Source organism: Scyliorhinus canicula, chromosome 15, assembly GCF_902713615.1.
Source record: "Scyliorhinus canicula chromosome 15, sScyCan1.1, whole genome shotgun sequence".
Classification (NCBI taxonomy): domain Eukaryota; kingdom Metazoa; phylum Chordata; class Chondrichthyes; order Carcharhiniformes; family Scyliorhinidae; genus Scyliorhinus; species Scyliorhinus canicula.
In genome coordinates this window covers 19,531,141-19,559,063 of record NC_052160.1, presented here as the reverse complement: position 1 = coordinate 19,559,063, position 27,923 = coordinate 19,531,141, and the positions used below count along the sequence as shown (strand labels likewise).

The 27,923-nt window shown below is 45.8% G+C and overlaps 1 protein-coding gene across 12 annotated transcripts in view; it reads right to left on the bottom strand.

The window, feature by feature from the left end:
• The window catches only part of caskin1 (CASK interacting protein 1), a 684,935-nt gene that overhangs the window by 44,121 nt on the left and 612,891 nt on the right, over positions 1-27,923 (bottom strand). For 5 of the 12 annotated variants that reach the window (XM_038820500.1, XM_038820499.1, XM_038820502.1 and 2 more), the window contains 4 exons: positions 22,587-22,697; positions 19,670-19,822; positions 18,195-18,296; positions 2,906-3,044 (listed from right to left, as the gene is read on the bottom strand). In XM_038820500.1, the coding sequence (XP_038676428.1) occupies positions 2,906-3,044; positions 18,195-18,296; positions 19,670-19,822; positions 22,587-22,697 (505 nt within the window). The remainder of the gene's footprint in view (positions 1-2,905; positions 3,045-18,194; positions 18,297-19,669; positions 19,823-22,586; positions 22,698-27,923) is intronic. The other 7 variants (XM_038820503.1, XM_038820509.1, XM_038820510.1 and 4 more) reach the window with 4 other exon arrangements.

The following is a 27,923-nucleotide window of genomic DNA, read 5'->3' as shown; positions in this document are numbered from 1 at the left end:
CCAAAATAACAGCGTCTACACCGCAAATGTAATTCATTGGCTGTGTGAAATGTTTTGCGGTGTTCTGAGATTGTGAAAAGTGTTAATTAAATTCTAGTTCATTCTCACTATAACTTTAGTTGAAGAGCTTGCCCTGGCAAAAAGGGCAAATGAAAAGTCTCCATCTGCTTTGTGTTCTGTGAAGCAGGACAAAGTATGCTGGAAAATAAACGTTGTGCAAATGAGCATAAGGTGATCCAGCACTGCATACATTCCCTTGCTTCTTCAATAAGGAGCTCTTTATATTTATGTGTGAGTGATGTATGTCCAGTGGCAGGATTACACTTCAAAGTGTTTCTTTTTCCATTGACATTTGAAATCAAAAGATGCTCCATCATGCCCAGTTGCATAAAACAAGCCACAACATACTGACAGATGATGCATCTCCATTTATATTCATCTACATTTGGGGCTCAGTGCTAAAATGCAGCCTCTAAATTTGTCTCACCAAGTCCACCTTTAAGTGTGCAGTTTGGAGCACACTTGCCTTTCAAGTGTGAAAGTTGGGGTTTCAAGGCCCACTCCAGAGGCTTGAGCACAAACACTAGGCTGACACTCCCAGTGCTGTACTGAAGGAATGCTGCCCTGCCAGTCTTTCTGATGACATGTCTAACTGAGGCCCCATCTGCCCTCACAAGCAGACACAAATAACGCTTGGCAAGGGAATTATCCCTGGCATCTAGGCCAATAGTATTGCTCAACCAACAACACTGAAGCAAATATTTCATTATTGCGGCCTATGGGAGCTTGCTATACACAAATTTGTTGTTGCATCTCCTACATTAGCACAGGAACTACACTTTAAAAGTCCTTCATTGGTTGTTAAGCACTTTTGGGCGTCCTGAGGTTGTGAAAGGCTTTGTTGAAATGCAAGTCTTTCTAAATATGAAATAAAGGCACATGTCCAACTTTGTGCAACATTATTATTGCCCTTCAGTCGAAGCAGCCTTGTGAATGGTAATTCTTAAATTGCATTAATTTAGCTTTGCTGATGAATCATGTCCCATATACTTAACCAAAGAGGAATTGTTAATGGAACTAGGATTAATGTGCAGCCAATTATAAAAGAATTGGGTTCTGGAAAAATGTCCATACATTGCACCTAAATCTGAAGATAGAAATATTTAACCTTTCAAGTAAAATATATTCCCAAATTATAATCTGACAACAGGCACCTCATCAAACATCCCTTTCTTGTAATAAAAACAAAATACTGTGCATGCAGGAAATCAGAAATCAAAACAGAAATGCTAGATAAACTTAGCAGGTCTGGCAGGGTCTGTGGAGAGAAAGAGTAAATATCCTGGATCTAAATAACCCAGCTACTGAACCTTTCTTGTGCTCTGTTGCAGTCCAATTGCTCGTGAGACCCCTTCCTTTGAGGGGACCATACTTTTAAATCATTTGCCTCAAAACAAACCCTGAAATCTAGAGTTAGGTTCTTTGAGGGTAGCATCAGGAAGCACTTCTTCACGTAAAGTGTAGTATAAATCGGAGACTCTGCTCCCCAAAGAGCTATTGAGCTGAGGGGTCAATTGAGAATGTCAAAACTGAGATTGATAGATTTTTATTAGTCAAGAGTTATGGTACCAAGATGAGTAGATGGTAGTAAAATACAGATTAACCATGATCTAATTGAATGGTTGCAAAAGGCTCAAGGGGCTGAATGGCCATTCCCTGTTCCTACCTACCTGGAAGACACAAAGGGGTCAATTTTCCCTTTGTGCGGGCATTGGTCAGGCATTGTGATTGTGCCATCAATCTGGTGTCCATGTCAAGAGGGCTAAGCTGATTTGCAGGATGGTTCTAATTTCCATTTGATCTGGTGGTACATAAGCAGTGCCTGCAGGCAGCTCCCATATCAGCATGGGTGGGACATCCTACAGCTAACCCCATGGAGTGGAGTGGTGCTGTGCTCCATCAAACCCCAACCTCAAAAGATCTCTACCACCTAGAAGGACAAGGGTAGCTGATGCTGGGAAACACAACCATCTCGCAGTCACACATATGATCCTGACTTGGAACTTTATATCGCCATTTCTTAATCGTCACCCGATCAAATTCTTGGCACTTCCTACCAAACGCTGTGAGTTTACCAACGCCACATGGGCTGCAGCAGCTCAAGAAGGCTGCTTGCCACCAAAAGTTTTCAAGGGACGGGGGCAACCAATGCAGGCCTATCCAGAGATGACACAACCTGCCAATGGACAAATAAAAAGAAAGGGAAATAGCAACCAGTGTGGCACTATGATTTCTGGAAAACATCCATCCCATTCCTGTCCAGCTAAGAGCCTGAATTTTAGCCTCGATGACATCCCACATCAGGCAGGGAGCAATGAGACACAGTGGGGTAAATCTTTGAGGGGTGAATCATCAAGGGTGGGACGGACAATTTGACAGCCCACTTAAAGGTCTGTTGACCACGAGCGGGCATTTCTGGGACATCCCGCCCAATGTGTACAACGCTAATTTTTATTTTTATACAGTTGGGTGTGTGAGGAATGGTCTTTCAAAATCAATTAGTATTTATAGCGATAACACTTGCATGAGTTTTTTTAAAAATCCATTCTTGAGATCTGGGATATGCTACCTGAAAAGGTGGTGTTGCAGGATCGGTAGTAGCTTGCAAGACGGAATCAGCGATAAGACTTGTAAAGGAGAAACTTGCAGAGCTCAGGGGAAAAGAGGAAGATGGACTAATTGGGTTGTTCTTTCTCAGAAGCCAGGACAGGCACAATGGGCCCAATCAGCTCCAGCTGTACAGTAAGACTCCCTGGTTTTATTAACCCTGTCTACCCACACAGAAACATCCAGCGCCTCAAACAACCCAAAAATGACTTGCATGAGAAGAACGGCCAGCACTCACCTAACTTCGTGATGCCAATCTCTTGCAAGTCCTCCCAGGTGATGTCGGTGATGAACTCAATGTTCTCGTAACCATTCTCCACGAGCGTCTTGTAATATTGAGCAAGACCAATGATTGAGAGCCATTCCATCAGATCATTCTTGAGAAAGGAAACAGAAAGGTATTGAGGGCACCTTTGCATTAGACTTCAAAGTGAAAACCAATTCTTCTCACGGTTCAATGGGGCCAACCGACAGTCAGACCTTGGGCTCAAAATGTAATTGTAACCAATCTTTTTGGAAAATGGCAAGAGAGGACTTGCATCTCACGCGATGGAGCTTCTGGGAATGTGATTATGTTACATTCTTATTTGATGTCACGCCTTCCAACATGGTGGTTGGGGGGGGGGGGGGGGGGGGTAAAGTTTCCACTTTGGACAAATCAGGAAATTACTCCCAAAATGCAGTGGAAATTTCTTTTTTTTTTAAAATAATTTTTATTGAAAAATGTTGTATTTATACAACAACAACGAACCGCAATAAAATACCAACAATAACAATAATGATAGCAATCATAAACATTCGCCCATCCTCAATGAACAACAAAACATATTAACAACAACTTAAATCAACACAATGTTAAGATACATAACCATAAAAAAAATAGAAACAATAATAAGGAACACCCCCCCTTCCCCCCCTGGTTGCTGCTGCTATTGACCAAGATACCTATCTTTGGGCCAGGAAGTCCAGAAAAGGCTGCCACCGTTTATAGAACCCTTGTAGTGATCCTCTCAGGGTAAATTTGACCCTCTCCAATTTTATGAATCCCGCCATGTCACTGATCCAGGTCTCCACATTTGGGGGCCTCCCATCTTTCCACTGCATCAAGATCCTCCGCCGGGCTACTAGGGACGCATAGGCCAATGCAGTGGAAATTTCATTGGTCAGGTTAGAGCCAAAGTTTTCACTAACATTTATCATCGTCGACACAAATGATAAAATCTTCCACGACCCAGCACAAACCTCGTCCCAAACTTTGCCGCAAATGATCTCTTTTTTCGCCCATCAAAACTGGGAAATTAATTTAAAACCCCAGCTACATGGCTGCCCATATTTTGTTTAATTAAGGAGCCCAGGTTTCTTTGTTTGAAGCAGATTTCAGAAGTCGAATCACCTCATAATTGTAACCGTTGTGCTTCTAAATTAATTTTGAATTCCAGCCTAATTTATATCTGCCAAGCATTTCATTCTGGCAAGTGCCTGGCAAATTGTATTGTGCTCCCTCAGCTCCGCTTCGATGAGGCGAGAGACAGGAGACAGAAAGTGACGAAAGCACAAATTGCGAACACAAATGTGGGTATCCTTCCCCCTCCCCCCGGCATTCCCCTCCTCCTCCACACCTCCCCTGCTTTGAATTACTCACCATGGAAATGCATGATACTTCCATAAAACTCTGTCAAAGTTCATCGATTTAGAACTCGGTCTTAGTAACAAAAGCATCCGCAGGTTGGCCGAAGAATGGGTGTGGGAGGAATGGTGGGGTTGTGTGCAAAGTGCAGCTCTGGAAGTAGGAGTTGGAAGATTTCAGACACTCCTTTCCGAGCCCCCTGGAGCTCTGAGGCTTTTGCAGGACTATTGTTGGTGGCAATTCTGTCTGAGCTCAAAACCATGTATTTTTCTTTCAAAGAAGTACATTAACCACTGAGCTGCATAAAAGCGAGGGTGGGGTGCGATCTGTTCTTTAGAAATCAACATTCAGTCAAAGGAGATCAAAGTAAAAAATCAAAAGGCACACAGTGGGTAATTGAAGCAAGATAATAGAAGAGTCTTTCTTTCCTGCTTTTTTGGCTCGGAAAGTGGTAAGGGAATTTTGATAGGCAGGTCTGCATAATAGACAGACAAAGGGTCTATTGAGACTCTCATTCCCAAACGGTTGTGTAATTTTTACACGCGTTCATGTCAGAACGTAAAGCACAGATTGTGCTGTGAGGAAAATTGGAACCAGTTCTTGGATTCCCCATCTTCTCAGCAAGTTTTCACACGTCTAATATTTCTTTATTCATTTTATTTTTGCCCGTCAAAGACCCCTGCTCTCGAAGGACAATTGTGGCCTGTACCTTGTGTTGCAGTGTGGGCCCGACCAGGTAACTCCTACCAGTGACAGCAAAGGGAATGTTCACTCTTTGGCCACTGGAGAGGCCTGCAATAGCACTGGCACGTGAAGCCGCACAATCTGACACATCTTGATTGCCTGTACATGAGTGGTCCTTGCACACAATGGCTTAGTGCTCGTGCCAGTGAGGGATAGTGCATTGAAAACCCCAATTCAGTATCGTCCGCTGAGTCAACAGTAGGTCTTGGCTGTAACTCAGCCGGTAGCACTTGCCTCTCAATCAGAACTTCATGGATTCAAGCCTCACTCCAGGGATTTGAACACAATACCACACTTGCATTCCCAGTGCAGTAATGAGGGAGTGCTGCATTATTGGAGGCGCTGTCTTTTGAGTGGGGCATTAAATCTGCACATAAAAGTTCCCGTGGCATTATTTTGAAGAAGAGCAGGGGAGCAATCCTGGACAAGCTACGTCTGTCATTATGACAATGTTTCAGTTTGTGGGAGCTTGCTGTGCACAAGTTGGCCGCCGTGTTGCCTGTATTACAATAGTGACCTCACTGAGAATGATCTGGAGGCTGTGAAGCATTGTAGAAGTCCTGAGGTCATAAAAGGTGCTATACAAATGAAAGGCATTCACCAAACACTTTTCACTCTGGTACCTAACTACGCAGGTCTCTGCCTCTTGTAGAAAATGCACAGGGGCAACTACTTTTCTTTTCAAGTTTCTGCTTCAATACCATACAAACCGGGCATTGACACACAAACCCCAAAATAACAGTTACTGTAAATTATTGGAGTTCACGTTAATGAGCTAATCTAAAACTGCTGTCCGTGTCCTAACTCGCACCACGCCCCATTCACTCGTCACTCTTGTGCTCCCCCTCCAGCAATATCTCAATTTTAAAATTCCCACCTGTGCCTCGACATCCCTCCCTGACTTTTTCTATCCCTATAATAATAATTTTTATTGTCACAAGTAGGCTTACATTAACACTGCAATGAAGTTACTGCGAAAATCCTCTAATCGCCACATTCCGGCGTCTGTTCGGGTACACGGAGGAAAATTCAGAATGTCCAATTCACCTAACAAGCACGTCCTTCGATACTTGTGGGAGGAAACCGGAGCACCCGGAGGAAACCCACGCAGACACGGGGAGAACGTGCAGACTCCGCACAGACAGTGACCCAAGCCGGGAATCGAACCTGGGACCCTGGCACTGTGAAACAACAGTGCTGACCACTGTGCCGCCCTACGTCTGTAACGCCTTACAGCCTTCCAACCCTTCAAGAGTTCTGCGTTCCTCCAACGTTGGTCCCTTGTGCATCCCTGATTTTAATCGCCCCACCATCGGCTGCTGTACCGTTAGCTGCCTCGGCGCTAAACTTTGGAATTCCTTTCTCAAATCTATCTTCTTCCTTAAGACACTCCTTAAAACCTACATTTTTGGGAACCCATCCTCATAACCCCCCCCCCCCCCCCCCGTGGTGTCCTTTCCATCGGCAGGTCCTTCCGATGTCATCAGCTTTCTGCATTGTTCAGCCCATGCCACCGGGGAGACTGCTGCGGTGGTGGTGGTGGGGTGAAGGGGGGTGGGGAGGTGGCCATTGGCGGGACCGGAAGATTCCATAGGCGGGAAGGGCGGGAAATTTCAGACCCTCGTGTTTGATAATGTTCCTGCGGGACATTGAAGGATGTTCCGCTGAATGTGCAATACAAATGTAAGTTGTTGCTGAATCCTTCGATGGCAAACACACACATCTAGCGTAAAATGGATACATCCCGGGAACTAAAATGACTGTACTTTTGGAACAACGTGAGCACAGTGGCGGAGACATGCAACTTTAAAAGAAAACAATACATTGCCGATAGATTTATTTTGCGCCTGCAAGCCAACGAACCACTGAATTGAGAACAGAAAATATACACACAGCCAACGGGGCACAGAAACATGCGATGCAAACATTCACACTCCTTTCCACAGGTATGTCATTTATTTATAATATTGGTTAAACATTTCTGCAGATGCTGGGAATTTGGGACTTTAAAGTAACATCTGTGTGAGAATCAAGTCATCAAACACAACAAACACCATGTAGTCATTTAAACTAAACCCAGCAATAGGGATCAGATGGTAAGGTTGGATACACTGTTCCAGTCAATCAAAACGGTGGAAACTACTTCAGGATAAGTGTATAGATTGGAGTTTGCATCTTAATAATGAATTAGCAATCATCATATATTATCATTTACAATATACATGGTGTAACAATATAGTTTCTTTCCTCTAATTGTACTGGCAATTGTGCTAAGAACGTGTTGATCATCAAACTTTAAAATTAAACATCCAGGTTTGGCGATTAATGCAAAATACTGGACTGCAAGTTGCACAAAAGTATTTATACATTTTTATTTCCTTGAGATGATTATATTATTGCTTTTCATGCTGAGCAAAAGAAACATGATTTACAATCTTCACAAATACAAGAAAGCACATTAAACACAGGCCACAATATGCAGAAATCTCTCAAGTCACACATGCAGGAATAATTCAGTAACTTCAATTATCATTTACATGCAGCATTCCAATCTTTTGCTCTTTTATTCTGGGAAGTTGGGAATAATTGAAGTTCCCCACCCGTTACTTAAATTGTGATTGCCTAAACTTCAATCGATTGTATGTATTATTCCCATATAGTGCACCGTATGACCACTCACTGAGGGATTAATGAATGGAACTCATTTAAAATCTCCCCAAGCAAAAATACACGGCAGCCTTAACCCCTAGGTACTAATGCCCTGAAGTAGCTTTGGACATGATACCATTTTGGGAATGAATAAACTGACTTTTGGTTTGGTCGTAACTTACAAAACAAATGGTCTGAGTTCATTAAACTGCACCCATGACCACAAATGACAAAATAATGCTGACCCATGAGAACAGCCCATTGGAGCTATTGATCTTTTATCCACCTCCTTGGGGTTTACAACCTCACTTTCTGCTCAGTAAGGTACTCCGCCAGGAAAACAATGGAATTCCACCCAATCCTCACATGCCTTTTGACCCCCTTCATCGTCAGCTCCAGCTTGTGTGTGGACAAACGATGATTGGTTATTCATCTACACAGCCAATGAGCAACACAAAAAGTAGTCACAGTACGTGAGATCATGACAGCTTTCTGCGCATAATTGAGAGTTTTGGTCATTCAGATAATCAACTTTTATTTCTGGATGGTTGATTCATCCAGATTGAAAGGAAAATAACAATAGCAGCTTCTGAATGACCAACACTGAGCAGTGCCGGTCCCTAAACCTCCAGAGAACAAAAGCTGGAAGAGAGGTAGAACAGAGTTGGACAGCGTTAGTCCAAATATCAAAGCACAGGGCAATCTTTATTCCGTTAAAGTGCTTTACTTTTCACAGATTTATAAGTACGTCATGCTTCCTCCGTTATGTCACCTTCGGAGCCACACAAAAGAAAAATGTACAGTGTGTTATAAATAGATACATCTTAGATGCATTTACTATTAGCAAAGGGTTGATAACATAGCAGTTTATATCAGAAGTCATGCTGTCTTAGAGACTGTTACTGTTTGATACTACCATCCTTTGAATGATCCAAAGTAAAAAGTTGAATGTGCACATTTAGATACAGCTAATTAATCAGCCACTTGGAACCCTGGCGTCTCTCTAACTGGGTAATCCTGGCAGCAATAGAGTGACTTAGAAGCAAATTTGGCCATAGACGTGAAGGGGTGTTGGAAGATCAGTGGTGTTGTCCTCTGTCCTCTCCTCCATAGGTGTGCCACTTGGGCTAGAAGAGGATGAGAAAGAGGAGATAGAGTGAAACTGGGCTAAAAAATGGGGAGATTACTGTACCACTAGGAAACTAACCAGCAATCGCAAAATTGGGGATTGAGTGATAGTCTCAACCATTAATTCCAAATGCTAAAATGCGTTACTCACAAGGAGTTAGATGGAATTCAAGCTGACACTGGAATGCAGGTTGAGGGTCAGTGGGAAATCTCATTCGGCTGGTGAAGTGATGTTCCGGCAACTAGTGTACGTTCTACCATTTAACCCTAAAGCCTGACAGAGAAATCTTCAGTGCTGCTTCCTTCATTTCCAATACCAATCTGGCACGGCAGCGTCCATAACAGATCTATTTTCAATTCATCTAGTAGCATCTTGTTGTATACTGCACAGGGTCTATACCTGACCTACTTGCACAAAGAATCAGCCCCAGAAGTGGCTGAATGATAAGAGCAAGTGCGTGACGCAGGCCGATATTAATGTACAAATGTTTCAGCAACAGAGAGGAAGAGAACTCTGAATTGCAAATTGTCACAAGCTGCTGGACGATATGCACCCACACTGCTGCTGGATTCACTAAATCAGCATCTTTCCCATAATCTCCTCATGAATTTCTGCATTTTCACATTAATTATCCATAAAACTCACCACAGAAAGTTCAATCTAGTAATCAATAGCATCAGAACCACTTCAACAATGTGACAATTGTTAATGATTGCCATTCAATCTCTCTGACGCTGTGAACAATTAAAAGTGCGCCGTCTCAATCCTTCAGGTAGAGAATTGTTTTTGGAGATGTAAAAGATTACAATTTAACCTTCCTCCCTTTTCCTTTCTGTCTTTTTATTCCCCCCTCTGTGCAATTTTCCTTTCCCGATCGTTATTTCTTCCTGCACCTGATTTGACATTGATGTCACCCCTTCAATTAAGCCTCCTTCTCAGTTTGTTATTTAATCCTTAAAATTTCAAACGGTCAAGGGGATAGATCATCAATCAATATCCCACTTTCCTCATTGTCCTTATAGCACTGTTATCAGCTCTCACTTTCAGGAACTTGGTGGGGAAATCTTTTGAACTGAAGGCTGCAGGAACATATCAAATGAATGGGGCTTACGATGAAATGCCCCTCATCAGCACATTCTGGGCCAGATGTCTGCATCTGATCCAACAGAAGTGTCCGAATTTCTACAATTTGCAATGTCTGAGACTGGCCCATTTGTATTTTCTGTCGAACTTGATCTTTAACTTGTTAAATTTCATTGGCACATTTCCCACACACAAATATGACTAAAATATTTTTAAATGCAAAAGAACGAAATCCGAGTTAATAAGTGTTATTTTACAACTCTTCAAATAGATTTAATGATATGAGGACTACTGTGAATAGTTCTTAGCAAGTCTATCTTTAGATTCTTAACCTTGGGAACTTTTTTAATTGCCAGGGAAGGTAAGTGTGATGCGGGGTGCAAGGATAACATAGGTAATCTGCTTCTGCCTTGATTTACAATCCATTTTCTGTGGGTGATTTAATGCTTGCGGGGGGTGGGGGGGAAGAGTTAATGAGAGAGCAGATTGTGCATGGTCTGTGGAAATGGGAGACTCGATGGATGAATGACCTTGGTTTAACCCAATACCCTTTCTTCTGTATATAGATTTATCCACTTGTTCAGATGAAGAACAATCAAAACCAAACCAAGGCTGCAAAAACCATTAATATGGACTATAGTAATGGCCGTTGTTTGTAAAAAGCAATGGGCTGGAGTAGGGCCTCTTGTAGAAAGAGTATCCATTGCCATGAAAATTGAGGAGCCTCCTTGCATAAATTATGTATCTAAATCCATTCCCTGGCTCAGCTTACCTTTATGGACAATGTATTTTACATGTTAACTTTCAACTCCAAAAGGTTAATGAGTCGCCCTTTGTAAACGTTTCATTGTGTTTGTGAAGGTGAAAAACAAGTCTCAGACTGGGAACAGAACTCACAGCGACCTGTGCAGCCAGGGGATTTGTTTGCTGCAGTTCCTGCTTTTCCATCCCACCAGGTAAATGGATGGATATCGTGGTCATGTGAAGCCCCAGTGCCTCCTGAAATTAGGAGTTGTCAACTCTGGTCCTCTGCATTCCTGGAGGTTTCATCACGTGACCTCAAACCACTCCCGCCCCCCCCCCCCCCCCCCCCCCCCCAACATTCACGACATTGGTTCTTCATCCAGGCACAATTTTCTTCCCGCAGTCAATGAGCAAGCGAATGGACACTTTGGTACCTGATTTGATTGCCCTCGGTTGTGAGCGAAACAGGAACCCTTACCCCAATCTCCAATATTTTTTTATAATCAACACTCAAAAACATTCATTAAAAATGAGAATAGAAAATCTCTTACTGAGTTTACTCGATTGGGAAATCACACCTGAATAACGCTGTCTCACTGCACTAACTCATTATGGGCCTTCAAAAATGTCAGCCCACAGCTAAGGGGGCAGGGGCGCAGGCTGAAATGGGAATCAGGACTGGAGACCCCCCCCAGTGAATGTAGAGGCTGCTGGGGGCGGAGGCAGGCTGGATGCAAGGTCTACCTCTGTGCATCAGCACTGTGTTTAAATTTTTTAAATCTCCCCTCCAGCCCTCAATTCCCCCACCCCCTCCCCAACACAGACTTCCTATTCGCCATCCATGCCAACGTACGACAATCGATGCCCCGTTACGCACTCCCCATGGCCCCTCATACTGCCATGCCCAACCCTGCCCCTCATGGCCCCCTGTGCCAACTCATTCCCACCACCCCTTTACCACCCTTTGCCCTTATCCCCTCCATGTCAGGTCACCTAGTATCCTTGGACACTTCCTGGACAATGCGTAAAATGTGCATAACCATGTTTAATTCTAACAATCATAAACCTCTGTCAAAGTGTGCGCCTAACCTTTCCCAATGGTGTCCAGGGACCTTATTTAAAGAGGGTACCTTGGCTATGTAAACAAATCCACCAAGTTCAGACCTCCTCTTACCTGGTCTGCTCTCCGCAACTAGGGCTCAAACGTCAGTGGAGGCAACTGGTGATTTACCTGGACAGCTGTCTCTGCAATTCGCACATGCCTGAACTCCGGCCCAACTCTAATCTCACCCCTGCAAAAATGGGAAATGCTGGGTTCGGGAGCGGGACATTCGGAATTTTGGCTATTTCCAGGATTTCCGGCACAATGTTGAGTTTCTGTCTCCTGGTCAAAATCTGTCTCCGTGTGTGGGATTTTCAATGTTGTTCATTGGGCTGTAAATTGATTGAGCACATCACCTGCTTATTGCACAATCATTTTTATTATTGTTCCATCGCAGTTAGTCTTCTCACACCGTGGGACTCAACTCTTGGGGCGAGGTTTAACTAAATGGGAACAAAGTCCCACAACAAGCGCGTTTAGCTGCGTGTTTCCTGGCACTCGCTCACCGAGAAACACAAGACTATAAAACGCGACTCGCGTTTGATAAGGGGCCTTAACTGGGAATGTGCGGCCATGGCTGCACATAGCCCTGTTTTGTACACAGTACCGGCATTCACCGGAACTCCTCAGTATAGCGAGAGACTGGGACGCCATTTCTAAATGCCGCACCGATCTCCGTGGCCCCCAAAGTGATCCCCGACCCACTCCAAGCCCCAACACACTAAGTGAGATTCCCCGTCCCCCCTCGGCACCTCTCCAACATCCATGCAGGGCATCCATCGCCTGATCGCACCCACATAAACATTGCCAGCTTGGCACCACCAACCTGGTACTATGGCAGTGCCCCTGCCACCTGGTGGTGCCACCTGGTCACAGCCAGGCTGTCACCCAGGCAGCACTGCCAAGGTGCCAGGCTGGCAATACCAGCATGCCTGGGTGGCAGTGCCAGGGTACCACTATGCCCAAACCACATGCACCTGGGGGCTTCTGATCCCCTGTGAGACCCCTATGACTGCCATTCCATCTGGTCATCATTTACATAGACCAGTACTGATTGCCGCTCACCTGATGTCTTCATGGTAAGGGAGATTGATCCCACACCTCAGGTACTTCAGGAATCTGCACATTAAAGTGAGACTAGCTGTCTCGCTTTAAATACAGATTTGCTAAAGAGTTATCCTGTCCACAATTGAATCTAATGCAGTCTCGCGAGGCGTTGCGAGCCAGGTAGGTCCTGGGAACGGGGTCTCCCGGCTCTTATCGGCCACGTTGCGCTGCAATTGAAGCGTTCGATTGTACCCTTGAGTTCACACCAGGGTGGAACTGGACCAAAAGATTCCTAAGGGCGCGTTTCTCCCAACAGGCAACAAAGTCCCCGAGCGAGTGCGTTTAGCCGCGTGTTTCCCGATGCTCGCAATGCTGAGAAACACACGGCTACTCAGTGCAATCGTGTAGGGGCCTAAACGGGAAACAGGTGGCCGAGGCCACACATACCCTGTTTTGTACACTGGGGTGCTCCGCTCGCCTGAACTCCCCAGTGCAGTGAGAGATTGAGACATCATTTTTAAATGGTGTACCGATCTCCAAGGCCCCCGAAACAATCGCCAACCTCCCCCCAGCCTGAACGCAATATGGGAGGGTCCACTCTCCCACTGCATTTATCTCTGGTGAAACCTTCTGAGGGTGAAGGGGAGCACGGTAGCATGGTGGTTAGCATAAATGCTTCACAGCTCCAGGGTCCCAGGTTCGATTCCCGGCTGGGTCACTGTCTGTGCGGAGTCTGCACATCCTCCACGTGTGTGCGTGGGTTTCCTCCGGGTGCTCCGGTTTCCTCCCACAGTCCAAAGATGTGCGGGTTAGGTGGATTGGCCAGGCTAAATTGCCCTTAGTGTCCTAAAAAATAAGGTTAATGGGGGTTGTTGGGTTACTGGGATAGGTATACGTGGGCTTGAGTAGGGTGATCATTGCTCGGCACAACATCGAGGGCCGAAGGGCCTGTTCTGTGCTGTACTGTTCTAATTCTAATTCTAAAAAAGGATATGGGGGAAAACAGGATTAGGCTATTGAGTTGGATGATCAGCCACGATCATAATGAATGGAGGGAGAGCAGGCTCGAAGGGCCGAATGGCCTCCGCCTGTTCCTATTTTCTATGAAACAATAAGCGAGCGCACGTCTGTCTGCTGAATAGCACTTCCCTGTATGTATTTGTGATGTGGTATTAGAAATAAATGGAATGAGTTGGATGAAGCTCATTGGAGCTCACTGTGCTTGGTTCTTTGGACTTGAAATGCAGTGAGCTGGCCACAGCTGTTCGTATTGGATCTGTTACCTCCCCCTAGCACAGCTTTATTTTGCAGTCAAGTGGCGAATTTTGTTTTCAAACAGGGTGCACAGCAGAAGTCAGCGCAAAAACAAAAATCTTGGGGCTGGCAGTAATCTTGCGGAGCTGAGTGGGTCGGAGGACGTGTTTTCACTGCCAGTTACTGAATCAGGAGGCATGGCGGTAGATAATCCAAAGCCCTTTCAAATCAATTGTCCAGCGAGTCTTCAAACAGACACTCGGGAACTCCCACCCAAACAGGCGGCAGGCTGTCTAATGATGTAAATCAGGTTTTAGGGGTTGGCGGCGGAAGAATTAGCCCTTACGTTTCTAGCTGGTGGAAGTAAAGTATTCCAAAACATGAAACCATGTCCAAAAGGAATAAGGGGAGGAAATAAAGCAAATGAAAATTTGAAACTTGTGCTTTAAGTACTTTATTTTCGGGCTGGTTTAGCACAGTGGGCTAAACAGCTGACTTGTAATGCAGGACAAGGCCAGCAGCGCGGGTTCAATTCCCGTACCGACCTCCCCGAACAGACGCCGGAATGTGGCGACTAGGGACTTTTCACAGTAACTTAATTAAAGCCTACTTGTGACAATAAAAGATTATTTATTATTATCATACATATTCCAGTAATACTCTGAATCTTTTGTGATATAAATGCACCTGTAACCCTCAACATATTGAAAATCCCTCCCTAGATCCTCCTCCCTCTCTCTCTTCCTTTAGAACTTTGGTAAAATCCACCTATTGCATCAAGGTTTTTGTCGTGCTCTTCCTAATAACTCCTCCTTTTCTAACACCAATTTTTATTGATATGGTGCCAAGGGACATTTATCTATGTTAAAGGCACTCTAATGCAGGTTGTCGTTATCTTCACAGTATCATCACATCTAACGTGGGAACAAACACAACCCACTCTCAGATCTTCTGTTGATATCTTACGATATGGAACAGTTCTCACCTCACAGAAAGAACGTGTTTAAAAATGGCTCCTAGGTATCAACTTGGAGGTCTTGTGGGTAGCGTCCCTGCCTCTTGAGCCAGAAGCTCCGGTTCGAGACCCACCCCAGGACTTGATGGCCAAAGGAAGGTACGTTCTTAAGACGGTTAAACAGTTTGAATGTCAACCTGCAGATCCTTCCAACATGCCAAGGACATGTGGTAAGAGTGAGAGAGACCCCTACTCAGCCATGCTTTATGCAGAGTGGTGTCCTTCAAACTATAAGCCTCTAGTGACAGACTTAGCAACCTGTTCCAGGAGAAAGTAGCTCTGGGAATGGATGGAAGTCTGCCTTGTGCATCACTAGGTGTGGGAATAGAATCAACAACAACAACTGGGTATTATTTTATCACACTGACCTTTCACCTGCGTAATACACTGGCACCCAAGTGAAGTAGATTGAGGGGCTCACAACTACCCACAGTTAGGCCACAACGTGGGAATGACCCACATGATCCATACCCGAGAGGCCTCTCCGCAGTTCAGAGGGAGATTTCTCCTGTATCTACTTCACTCCTTCAACTCTGAGTCTCTCACTTCAGGTCCCTTTTCCCTGATATCCTTGACCTTGATGCAAAGCAAAATTCAAGCTGGCAAAGTTTGTTTGCTTATGCAGAATTTCATGTGAAAATAAATGGAAATGGATAAAGACGGTTTGGTGCTGTCTTATTCCAACAGAAGGCTCGATGCAGTTAGTCCTTGAAAGTTTATTACAATATATATTTCAGCTCAACCTTTCCTAGTTATACAAACCCCCTCTCATCAGGGACAGGTTGGTAAGTGAGGGTGGAATGCAATCGACGCCCTTCCCGGGCACCTACTCACGCATCCCGGTCGCAATCTTACACATGGTAGGGAATGTGCCGAACAACCCACTTACCCATGGGCAGTTGAGGCCCCAGGTCACTAATTCATTGCTATCTAATTGCCTCTTTCCATTCCGCCACAGATTACCACACTATCCTCGCACCTCAAGTGTGAAGCCTGAGAGCTTTCACTGCTCAGTCTGGTTGCAATTAAGGGAGGGAGTACCTCAACTACGGGTTCGGTGGGCCTGTTGTGTGTGGCTCCCCCCTCCCATCCCAGGTTTCCCCTTCCACTCTAGCCTGTGCACCCCGGCATCCCACTCCCATCACCCACACTTGTCAGCCTGGCCCTGCCGATACCCCTCCACTTGCCTTTGCATCTGGCTCCAGCAACAATCAGCATTGGGGAATGGCTGCAGACCCACACGTGGCCACTGCTCCCTGTTGGCGCAGCTGGCCCAAGAGAGCTGTCAGCCATTTGCTTAGCCAGCGGCTCACAGAGGCAGGGCTTACTCCCCAGAGGGGGCCAGAAGATTGGTCTCAAACCACTTTATCAGCCTGACGACCAGCGGAATGGGGGCCCACGCACACAATGGGTGGGCCTCTGGGGGGGGGGGGGCGGCGGTCTTTGCCAGCGCCCCGCCGAGCGATACTCCGCTCCCGACCGGCCGAGTTCCCGACGGTGTGGAACTAATATGGTCTGGCCGGTTGGGATTGTCGCGCGGCGACTGCGGACTCGGTCCGCGGCTGCCCAGGTGGGGGCAGGGGGGAATCAAGCATTGGGGGGGGGGGGGGGCTTATGGGCGGCCGGGGCTGCGATCGGGCCGGTCCGGTGCAGGGGTCCACGGTCCGAGTCCAGCTCGGCGCGGCCGCTGGAGGCCGCCGCCACACGCATGCGCGGACTCGGAACTTATCCGCAGTGTAAACTGCGTGAAACCCGGGTCCCTGCTCGCCCTCTGCAGGTAAGTGAATCGGGATTTTTTTCCCCCCAGGAAACTCAGGAGTGCTACGCCAGCATTGTTTCGCCGGCTTGGGGACATAGCTCCATTCTGGGCGAATCCAACCCAATAACTTTCAAATTATTTTCTCCCCCAAACAAATAAAATCAGGAGGTTTTTCAGTTTCCTCTAATTCCACTTCACAAAATTCTTTCATAACGATATTTGTCAACACTGTATGAAAGAAAAAAATGCAATAATTTGAGGTTGAAAAAGAAATGACCTTCCTCAAATTGTGCTGTGCAATACTTATAAGAAATGCATTAAAGATTTCAGATGGAATTACTCTGCCTGCCATTTAAACTAAATGGATCAGCATGCTGATAAAACAATACGACAGGGGATATTATGCACGTGCATTAATGCCTTTGTTACTAATATCAAACAATGAGGGGAACTTTCCCTGGATTTCAGGGCGTGGATTGGGCATTCTCTGGAACAGGCTCCCCAGGGAGACAAGGGGAGCAGACAGTAATAAATTCACGCAAATGCAAACCAAATAGATTTCTTTCAGAAAATAACATTTTGGGATACACTTCATCGACATGTCGCGAGTGCAGCAGGCTTTGGAGGAACAGCTGACTTTGGATCTATTTATCCCCAAAGCTCTCCACCACCGGGAGTTTTCCTCACCTCATGTCTGGATCTCTTGTGGACAAATTGCTGGGAATGATGGTTATGATTAGTCGATTAGACAACAACTCCGATATCATTGTAACATGCGATTACCAGGAAGGTTGACTTTGGCCTATTTCACCTAGCAATTTCGCATTGATAGTGTTAAACAGATTATATCAATTCAGGCACCTGCTATATATCTCTCTTGATCTTCTCCTTGAAATCAATGAAAAATGTTTCTCCATTTCTTATTTCCCTCTATTTGAGTGCTCTGCTCATATACAATTTTTAGGATTTTTGTTATCTGTCACAGGGTTACCAACTGTTGTGTGAATGGTTATAGACACTTCTAGAGTAAGTCCTCCAATGAATCACTATCCTGCCGTCCTCTTTCAGATCTTGACTTATCTCCACATTTCTTTTTTTTTACCGTACATTTTACCTTAGTTTATTATCTACCACACACTCAGGTCTGGGAATCAATCTGGATTGACAGTGCAAATTAGACTCAAGCATTTTGGAATGGATGAGATGGCGGCTGAGATGTGAAAAATGATTTTGCTTTGGGTGAGGATTGAGATATTCAGGGTAACAAGACGTTATGGATGCGTGTTGGAGTGGTGGGAGGAAGGGTCAAGGACATACAGTCCGCTGATTGTCAATGAATAGCCTTTTGGTTCTGAAGCATGTGATAAGACTTACTGGTTGGTAGTTGGGCAACCACTCAGAGAGATTCAGCCGATTTATTTCAATGGCAATCTTTTTCCTATGTCCAGGTTTTGTTACTCCAATTGCTGTTAGGTCCTAGAACACAGAGTTTGTTACAATTGAAGATGCCATTGGTGAACCTGAAATTCACAGTGGAAGCAGTGCCCGCCCATAGCTTACAATAACTACGTTCGCTTCAGCAGGTCTTCAAAGGTTGGCCTAAAATGACACCCTTCCAGTGCCGACAGTGACTTGCTAAATAGTTAGTTTGCACATGTTTTAACACAACAATGCGACAATGGCACGGTCCTGTCAAAAGAAAGTTCAGGTAGTTAACGTGTCTTTAACCCTAACTCTAGATGCGGTGGCCAATGAATTTCAGGAGAACATATCTGCAGCTAGAAAATGTCATTTCCTCACAGCGCCCTGTAGAAGGTCAGATGCGTTCTACTCAACAGGGCACAACCTTAACCTAATTCACCATGCGGGAATTCTGCAGAACCGGATAGCATGCCAGCTTTCCGCCGGCACATTGTTACTCTCCATTGCCTTCACTATCCTGACTGAGTGGGTTATGCTATAATGGCCCTCATGGTTTCCTGGAGTGCTTCAGTGAATGAACGTCCCACTGTAGGTGTCAGGATCTCAGGTTTAGCCTCTGTATTGAGTTTGCTAATCAATAGGATCGATACCACTGCCCACGGCATCCCGTGGAAGGGGTCGAGACATCACTTCAAATTCCAAAACTTCTGATTGCTATGCCATAATCTCTCTGAAAAGTGTGTGTGTGGGAACTGGAAGGTGTCAGCACCTGAGTGAAGCTGTGCTGGATCTTTACTCTGCGTGGTCCTGTTGACATTCTCCATCCGACCCATATCTAAACACCACAAAACAACACTGGCGTCAGCAGTTTATGCCTGGATTCATTCTAAGCTGAGCCTGAAGGCGTCACTGAGCCTCTTTGAACCTGCTGCTGGATTGCAGTGATTAAGATGACCACTACAAGGTCACTGGTGTCATGGTGGGCAGGGTGGGGTTGGAGGGGCGGCGGGAGGGTTTTGGGTGGTCATTTTTCAGGGCAGTTGGGTGAGCGGGAACATATGGGTTCAGGATGAATTCCAGTTTTACACCCCACCCAACATTGCTCTCCTCTGACTGTAGAACCAAATTGCACCCGATCTCAATTTTCGATGGGTGGGTTACAATGAAAGATCTCCCATACTCTTAATTCAGTAGATTGGGAATTTCATGCTTTGTCTTGTACTTGAATCGCTGTCCTCAGGGCTGTAGAAGACTCAAATTTGTAATTCGGGGCTTGGGTGGGTCTTAGTTTTGCGTGGCATTATAATTCCAGGGCTATCTAACTCTCCATTCTTCAGACTGGACTCTTAGGGCAGTCTTTGAGTGAGCTGCGTTTGTTTGTGGCTAGCTGCTTGAACTGGCTGCCTCACGTTGTTAGAATGTCTCACCTTCGGGGGAGGTAAATCGGGTTTAGACAGTCTCGCCCCTAAGACAGCACGCCTCCTGTTGATTGAGCTGTTGCCAAAGTTGTGGAGACGTCCATCGCTTGCTCGGCACTCACCCTCCCTCTTAACTGAAGGAGGATGAATGGAGGTGGGAGCCTTTGAGAGGGAAAAATGGGGAAAGATCAGGGGTAAAATGTGAAGGAAGGAAGTAAGTAAGAGCAGACAGTTGTATGTAGGGTCATTGTCAAAACGAGGTTAATGAAGAGGATTGAGGGGCGCTATTGTTAGGCTACCGGGCGAAGCTCGATTTCGTATGACTGTACCTACAAAGTCCAGTGTCAATCACTCACAGATTTAATGGCTTTGCAATGTCATTTCCCTGTGTTCAACTTATCTTTAAATGTTTGACTTCTTCATTAAGCAGATATTCTGAGCCTCCCCTGCACGATTATGAAGTTGTTAATGTCCTTTCAGGGAAACAGGCTTCAGACACTTTCCACTCAATATGCAACATCATTCCCAACATTAACTCATTTTAACAGTTCATCAGCACAGGAGGCATGAAGGCGTCTCCACAGAGCAGCTACTTTCTGACAGCACGTGGCATTTCTGGGTGATATTATTCGACTACCTGCTTCCTGCCTGGTCATAGAATCATAGAATGCCTGCAATGCAGAAGGAGGCCATTCGGCCCAGTTCAAGGTCGCACATATGTTCTGGGGCTGCGTAAAGTTGGAGAAGTTCGGGATGTGAATGTTTGTGGTGCTAACAAGGATAGTGGAGAAGGCGGTTAGGCTGGGCGCTTTGGTGGCAATATTTGGAATATCGGAGATGCCGGAGATGATGGAGGGGAGGAAGGCCGATATTGTGGCCTTCGCCTCTCTGATTGCCCGGCAACGAACTTTATTGGAGTGGCGGTCAGCAACACCACCAGGGGTAGCGGACTGGCTGGGTGACTTATATGACTTTCTACGGCTGGAAAAGGTCAAATACAAGTTAAGGGTTCAGCGGAGGGTTTAGAGGCGAGGCGGGGGATGTTCGTGACCGTATTTGAGGAGTTGTTCGTTGAAGGGGAGGGGGAGAATTTGTACAAACTGTATAGTTGTTTGTTGGGAAGTTTGTTTCCCGAACTGTTTATGTGTTGTAACTTTTCATATACGTTGGTAATAAAGTATATTCAACAAATCTCAGCCAACATAACAGTCCAGGCGGCACAATGAGTCATGACACCTGCATCCAAAGAAAGGATAACACCTGGGGTACCTGCTGCACATTGGGTAGACCCTGCATGTGGGCACAAGGCCAGTATAGGGCCAGGCTCAGTTACGTTGCTCCTCAGTCAGTCATCTAAAAACCCGTTTTGTGGTGCTTTACGTAACGCTTTATTCTTCCAATGCATCCACCAATGCTACTGTAAGCAAACCTTTGAACCGAAAGGTGCACTTTTCCAGAAATCTGCCCCCGCAGCGATTGCCTGACCAAAAGGATATGCTTCTAGTGACTTCTTTACAATATCAGATTCCACAACACAATCACTGGATATGGAGAAACAATTTGGTCTGGTGGGAGAATCAAGAATGAGGGGGGTGTAATCTTAAAACCAATGCCAAGGCAGTCAGGAACGATACCGAGATCCATTTTTCTTCCGACACAAAGGGTGGCAGGAATCTGGAATTCTCTCCCCCTGAAAGATTGAGGATGCTGGAGCTTTCAAGATTGAGAAAGATGGAATTTTTGTCAGGTCAGGTTAACAAAGAAAATAGAGAAAGAATGTTTAAGTGGAGCTGAGGCTGTGATCTAATTCAGTAACGCTGGGGTCCTGAAAAAGGCACTACAACAGCAGTCCTCTAAATCTCTCCTCTCACTGTCCATTAATAAGACCCTCTTCTGCTGAACCACCACTGCTTTCAAAAGCTCAAGAGCTCTTTCAGTGTTCTGCTTTTTCCCTTTCAAGGTTTATTTCTGTCTTTGCTTAAATATATAAATATCCAGAACTGCATCATTGCTATCCGTGATGAGAGATTTAAAAATGGCGAAAAAGCTTTTTGTCACTTTTATTGCCTAGCCTATGTACTTATTTTGGATTTGAGGACCAGTGGACATTGGGCAGGATTCTCCAGTCCTGTCCACGTCAGATCCCGTAGGGAGCAAACATGGAGAATTTGGCATTCCAGTCAAAATTCCATTCACTCTCAGCGGCCCTGGAAAATCCCAGCGACGAACAAAGGTGGAAGAAGTCGGCCATTGATGTGTCTCTCTGATTGGAAAAAAAGGAACTAGAAGAATTTAACAGTCAACATGCAGAGAGTCGCTACTTTGAGGAGTGGTGGAGGGCAACAGATGGCTGTCTATCAGCATGAGTTACGGAGTCAGGAAAGTTGGCTAAAAGGGAGAGAAGTGGGACTGTGTAGCAGTGTTGCCTGAGTCACACTTCACGATGAAAACCCACTAACAATCTTCGCAACAGCCAATGCCAGTCCTCAATAAGAGGAAGCCTGTGAATGAAATTAGCTAAATTAATTAATGCTAGGAGTCAGATCTTGTTTTCAGCATATTAAGTAGGCACTGGAAGGAGCCTGTGGTTTCCCTTAAAACTGTTCTGAGTGAATAATCCAGGACAATTTTCAACTCGTGCTGTTTCGAATGATGTGCATCGGAGTATGAAAGCAAAACCTAGTTCTTCTATTCCATCAGGGTTTAATGCACAAATGTTGGCGTGCGGTATTAGCATATGAACGGTTATTGAGTTTGCATGAAATTGTTTTGCCTGTCGATTTAATCAATTTGTCACTGCTAAGGTAGCAGGCAAAGCAATTTCGCTCAAATGCATGACGCATTCAGAGGCCAATAGCGTACAGAGAGACTTTGCTCACCAGCACCTCTTTTTACCGCTATCTCCTCCTGTCGTTTGTCGACTTACCTCAGGGGTCATGCGGCTGATGGTTGGAATGTCATAGCCAGCATTGATAAAGTTAGCAGCATACTGCTGGAGTTGGAATTCACTGAGCCAGTTAAAAACTGTCTCTGGGCTCTGGATAAAGGATGACAAAAAAAAAATGGAACGTGAAAAGCAGGTTAGAATTGAGTGGTAAAAATCTAACCGTAAGACACTGCTTCCTCCAGACATCTGTTTACACTGGAGATAGTCACGCCCGTAACCATAATGCTATGTTAGAGGGACCATGTCATGTTGCAGAAAGAAAGTGTTAGGCACAAAACTCTCAAGCCAACTGAATGGAGGGATGGATTGACGTGATGGCAGCCACACTTTACACTCGTGAGCATCCATTCCATCTTTGAAACTGCTCAGGACATCATTATAACAATTGGCAAGGATTCCATTCTCTCCTGGAAGTCCCTGATCTCTAAACCTGTGGGGTTTCTGTCAAGGAAGAGTTCATTTTCTGCAAAGGTGACTAACTTCTGTTGCCACGATAGTACGAAGCCACAATCAGTACAGTAGGTCAAGGGACTGCGACTGAAGAGGCTCCGGGTCCAGAAGTAAGCAGGTTCTCATGGCAACCAAACAAAGCTGGCATTATTGTATGGATTTTGAGTCCTTAACTAGCTCTGATCAGTAAACTAGAGTAATTGGAAAATCAGTGAACATGCTAACTGTTTCCCATCCTTCACCCCCACCCACACCCCACCAAACAAAATTAATTGTGTTCTCAGATCATAGAATCAGGAATTTACAGTGCAGAAGGAGGCCATTTGGCCCATCGAGTATGCACCGCCCCTTGGAAAGAGCACCCTACTTAAGACCACGCCTCCACCCGATCCCTAACCTTTGGACCATTTCCTTAGGCGACGAACCTTCCATCTATATTGCGTCATCAAAAGTGAAAATAAAGCATGAAAATAACTAAGATATTTTTTGAAACCACAGTGGTCACACAGGAAGGAGATTAGTGAAAACAGGGTTGAGGGATGAAGACATTGATGAGAGAAACTTGATGAGAATAAAACTAGGAGATAGGAAGAAAATGAGGGAGACCCTGGTGTTGAGGGCGATTGTGGAACGGGGATTGGTGGGTAGATTTGGCTCAGAAGGCAATGGAAGAGAGGCAACAGAGGCAGGTGATGAATGGACCCCTACTTTGATGTTGGAGAACATCGCTGAGCACCTCCCACTTGTTGAAGGTGAGAATGACATGCAGGGAGAGCGGTTTAAGAGCTAAGTGTATTTTTATCATAGTTTAGATTCGTACCCATCGCCATTCAGTGGTTTGAAATAAGGTCCTCACTTGGTAAAGGAACTACAAACGTGGAACCTAGGCACAAAGCTCGGGAAAATCCCATGTTCAACCCCTGGTCTCATCTGATTGCAGCTGGGATGTGGATGAGGACGCCAAGAAAGGTATCAATGTCCTGAGGCTGGGGAGTGGAAGACCAATGAGGAAGGACTCTGGTTGCGATGCAATGCATATATGTAGACTTTGAGTAGCCATAGCAATACTACCAACACTACAAGCTGGCCCGAAGCTCAGTAAACAAAAACTCTGGCAATTGGAACTGAGGCGCACAGACCAGGAAGGCTCCTTGCTTTGTTGAATTAGTCAAACTTAGCTATAACAGCACGGAGTCCCTGTGTCCACATTCATAAAGGAAAGTACCTATTAAATGTCATTCCTGAATTACAAGCTGCAATGCCCCCAATGGCAGGAGGCTGTAATTACAGCATGCCAGAAGGCAGCTTTCATTCCAAACACGCACAGCGAGATTTTCAATAGCAATATTAAAATTATAACAAAAGAGATGATCCTCAATTTAGGACTGCACAACAGATCAATTATCTCCCCCGACTCTCAAACTTCGCTCCTCCTTAAGAATATACTTGGTCATGACCTGAGCCAATGCAAGGAAGCAGATCCGATTAGCGCTTAATAAAACAACAAGGGTAGGATTGTGTAATACACATCTATTACCAACATACAGCCAAACCCATTGCAAAAAAACAAACTTCACTGCTGGCAAATAAACATGACAACTGGATGGTATATATATTTGCCTGTACAAAAAAAATCAGCGTGGTTAAAAAATAATATTTCTGAAGCAATTCAAGAAAACGTGCAGTATGGACCTGACAATCTAATCGTTCAGTCGAACACCAGGGGCCAAGAAGAGGCGGCAGATGTATACCATCTTATTTTAGCACTGCTGTCATTTATGGAGAGAGATGGACTGTATGCAGCAAGAGAATATTATCTCACAATACACAGGTTCGCTGCTATAGGTGAGGCTATTAAAGCAAATGTTAAATGTTAGGGCAGCACGGTGGCGCAGTGGTTAGCATTGCTGCCTATGGCGCTGAGGACCCAGGTTCAAGTCCCGGCCCTGGGTCACTGTCTGTGCGGAGTTTGCACGTTCTCCCCGTGTCTGTGTGGGTTTCACTCCCACAACCCAAAGATGTGCAGGTTAGGTGGATTGGCCACGCTAAATTGCCGCTTAATTAGAAAAAATTATTGGGTACTCTAAATTTATCCAAAAAAAAAATTTTTTAAATGTTAAATTCAGGTGCTAGTTATTTTTTTAAAATACAGATTCAATTAAAATGCTAGTTTTTAAAACACTGACCTCAAGACACTTTTTTGCTTCAGTGTCACCCCGGGGTCTGAGACCCCACTCTGGGGGTTTCACCACCCAATCCAGTCTGGCGCTCGTGCGGAACTGAAAGAGTGCTGCCTTGTCTTTCAACCCAGATGTTAAACCAATGCCCCATCTGCCCTCTCAGTTGGACGTAAATCATCTCATGACACCATTTTGACAAACATGGTGTTCCGACTCTGACCAACTTTTACAGATGCACCAAAGAAAGCATCCTATCTGGCTGCACCACAGCCTGGTCTGGGAACTGCTCGGCTAAGATAATACAGAGTCGTGAACACAGCCCAGTCCATCACGCGAACCCGCCTCCCATCCATTGACTCGTCTACACCTCCCGCCGCCTTGGAAAAGCGGGCAGCATAATCAAAGACGCCTCCCACCCGGGTTGTTCTCTCTTCCAACTTCTTCCATCGGGCAGGAGATACAAATGTCTGAGAACACTCACTAACAGGTTCAAAACCAGCTTCTTCCCCGCTGTTACCAGACTCCTGAAAAGGCCTTGAATGGGCTGAACTGATCTCTCGACTCATCTTCTCCACTGTGTTGTACTACACTCCGTATTCTTCACCCGATGCGTATGTCTGTGTATTTATCATATGTCCTATGTTTATCATGTATGGAACAATTTGCCTGGATTTTATGCAGAACAACACTTTTCATTGTATCTCAGCACACATGACAATAATTCTAAATGTAAATCTCACAACTTCACTATGAACAGATTGCTTTTGTGGAATCTTGCTGTGTGCAGATTGGCTGCCACATTCTCCACCTTTCAACAGTGACTATGCCATGACCTCTACCACCTTGAAGGACAAGGGCAGCAGACACATGGGAACACCACCACCTGGAGCTTTCCCTCCAAGCCACACACCATCCTGATTGCAACTGCATCGTCTTTCCTTCACTGTCGCTGGGTCAAAATCCTCAAACTCTCTTCCTGACAGCACTGTGGACATACCGACACTGCATGTTCTGCGGGGGTTCAATAAGGCAGCTTGCACCACCTTTTCAAGGGTAATTAGGGATGGGCAATGAATGATGGCTTAGCTAGTGATGTTCACACCCTGCAAAAGAAAAAAAAGTACTTAATTGGCTATAAAGGGCTATGGGACATCCTGAGGTTGTGGAAGGTGCTATATAAATGCAAGTCTCCTTACTGTTTATGAGGCCTGGAATTCCAACAGGGATAATAATCAATATTCACAGGTCATGATCTCCCAGATCCTATCCAAAATTATGGGGACACTTGGTGTGGAAGAACTCAACCTGCAAGGGTCCATTAGCGGGCATCATTCTGTGAAAATGAAAGTGGTAGGATGGGACCAAGGAATCTGGGTAATGCCTACCAAAGAGCTTGTTGGTTTTACTTAGCAGGACTGCTCAAGATAATCCATTCGCTCAGGGATCGATTATTTTGCCTGCGTCCTCAGGTGGTTTTACTCTGAGTTGCACATGTTCGCAGCTGGAGAAGGTTTCTCCGAGATCTTTAAAGGGTTTGGTGGGGGAGGGGGGGGGTAGAATTACTGGGGCAGCCCAGGAACTCTTCTAAATATATCCTGTTTGAGGGCGGGAACAAGTGGAGATTTTCCCTCTCTACCTCTCACTCACCCCACCAGTAAATACCATTGCCCATGACCTTCCAGTCCACAATGGCCCTTGGCGGATACTACTGTCCGTGTCCTTTCAGTGAAAAAAAGGACAATCAGTCATCACTCTCAGTATTCTGGGGCAAAATTCTCCGACCCCCAGCAGGGTCGGAGAATTGCCTGGGGGCGCCTAAAATCCCGCCCCCGCCGTGGCAGAGATTCTCCGCCACCCAGGAGGTGGCGGGGGCAGGAATCTCGCCACTCCGATCGGAGAGGCCCCTGCGGTGATTCTCCGGCCCGGATGGCAAGCAGGCCCCCGTGGTCCTGGGGGGGGCGGGGGGCGATCGAACCCCGGGGGGGTGCCCCCACGGTGGCCTGGCCCGCGATCGGGGCCCCCCGCTCAGACTCCGGGCCAGTGCCCTGGGTGCACTATATTCCTCCGCGACCGCCATGGCGGAAGCGGAAGAGGACCCCACATCGCGCATGCGCCGGCAGTGACATCAGCGGCAGCTAGCCGCTGACGTCACTGCCGGCGCATGCGCGGACCGGCAAAAGCCTTTCGGCCAGCCCCGCTGCCGGGAGCGCCGGTCTTCTGGTGCCAACCGGTGCGGGGCTGGCCCCCAAAGGTGGGGAGAATTCCCCACCTTTGGGGAGGCGCGACCCCATAGTGGTTGGCGCCACTCCCCTACTTCGGGACCCTCCGTCACGCCGGGTAGGGGAGAATGCCGCCCCTGTTCTGATCAGCTACCCTGTCCACACTGCCATACGCCTTTTAATTCCGTCAGTCTTCAGTTTATCAATAAACCCCTTATGTGTCAACTTATCAACTGCTTTTTGCTAGCTGACAAACATAACCGCCACTCTATTCCCTTTATCGATACAATCAAACCAACAAAAACAGATTGTCCAGCTATCTACTTCTGGCATTATTTGTGAGAGCTTGCACAGATTACTGTGTTTCCCACATTACACCAGGGACGCCACTTTAAAAATGTACTCAGTTGGCTGTAAGGAGCTTTGTCATATCCTGAGGTCCTTGAAAGCTACTGGGCAGTATTCTC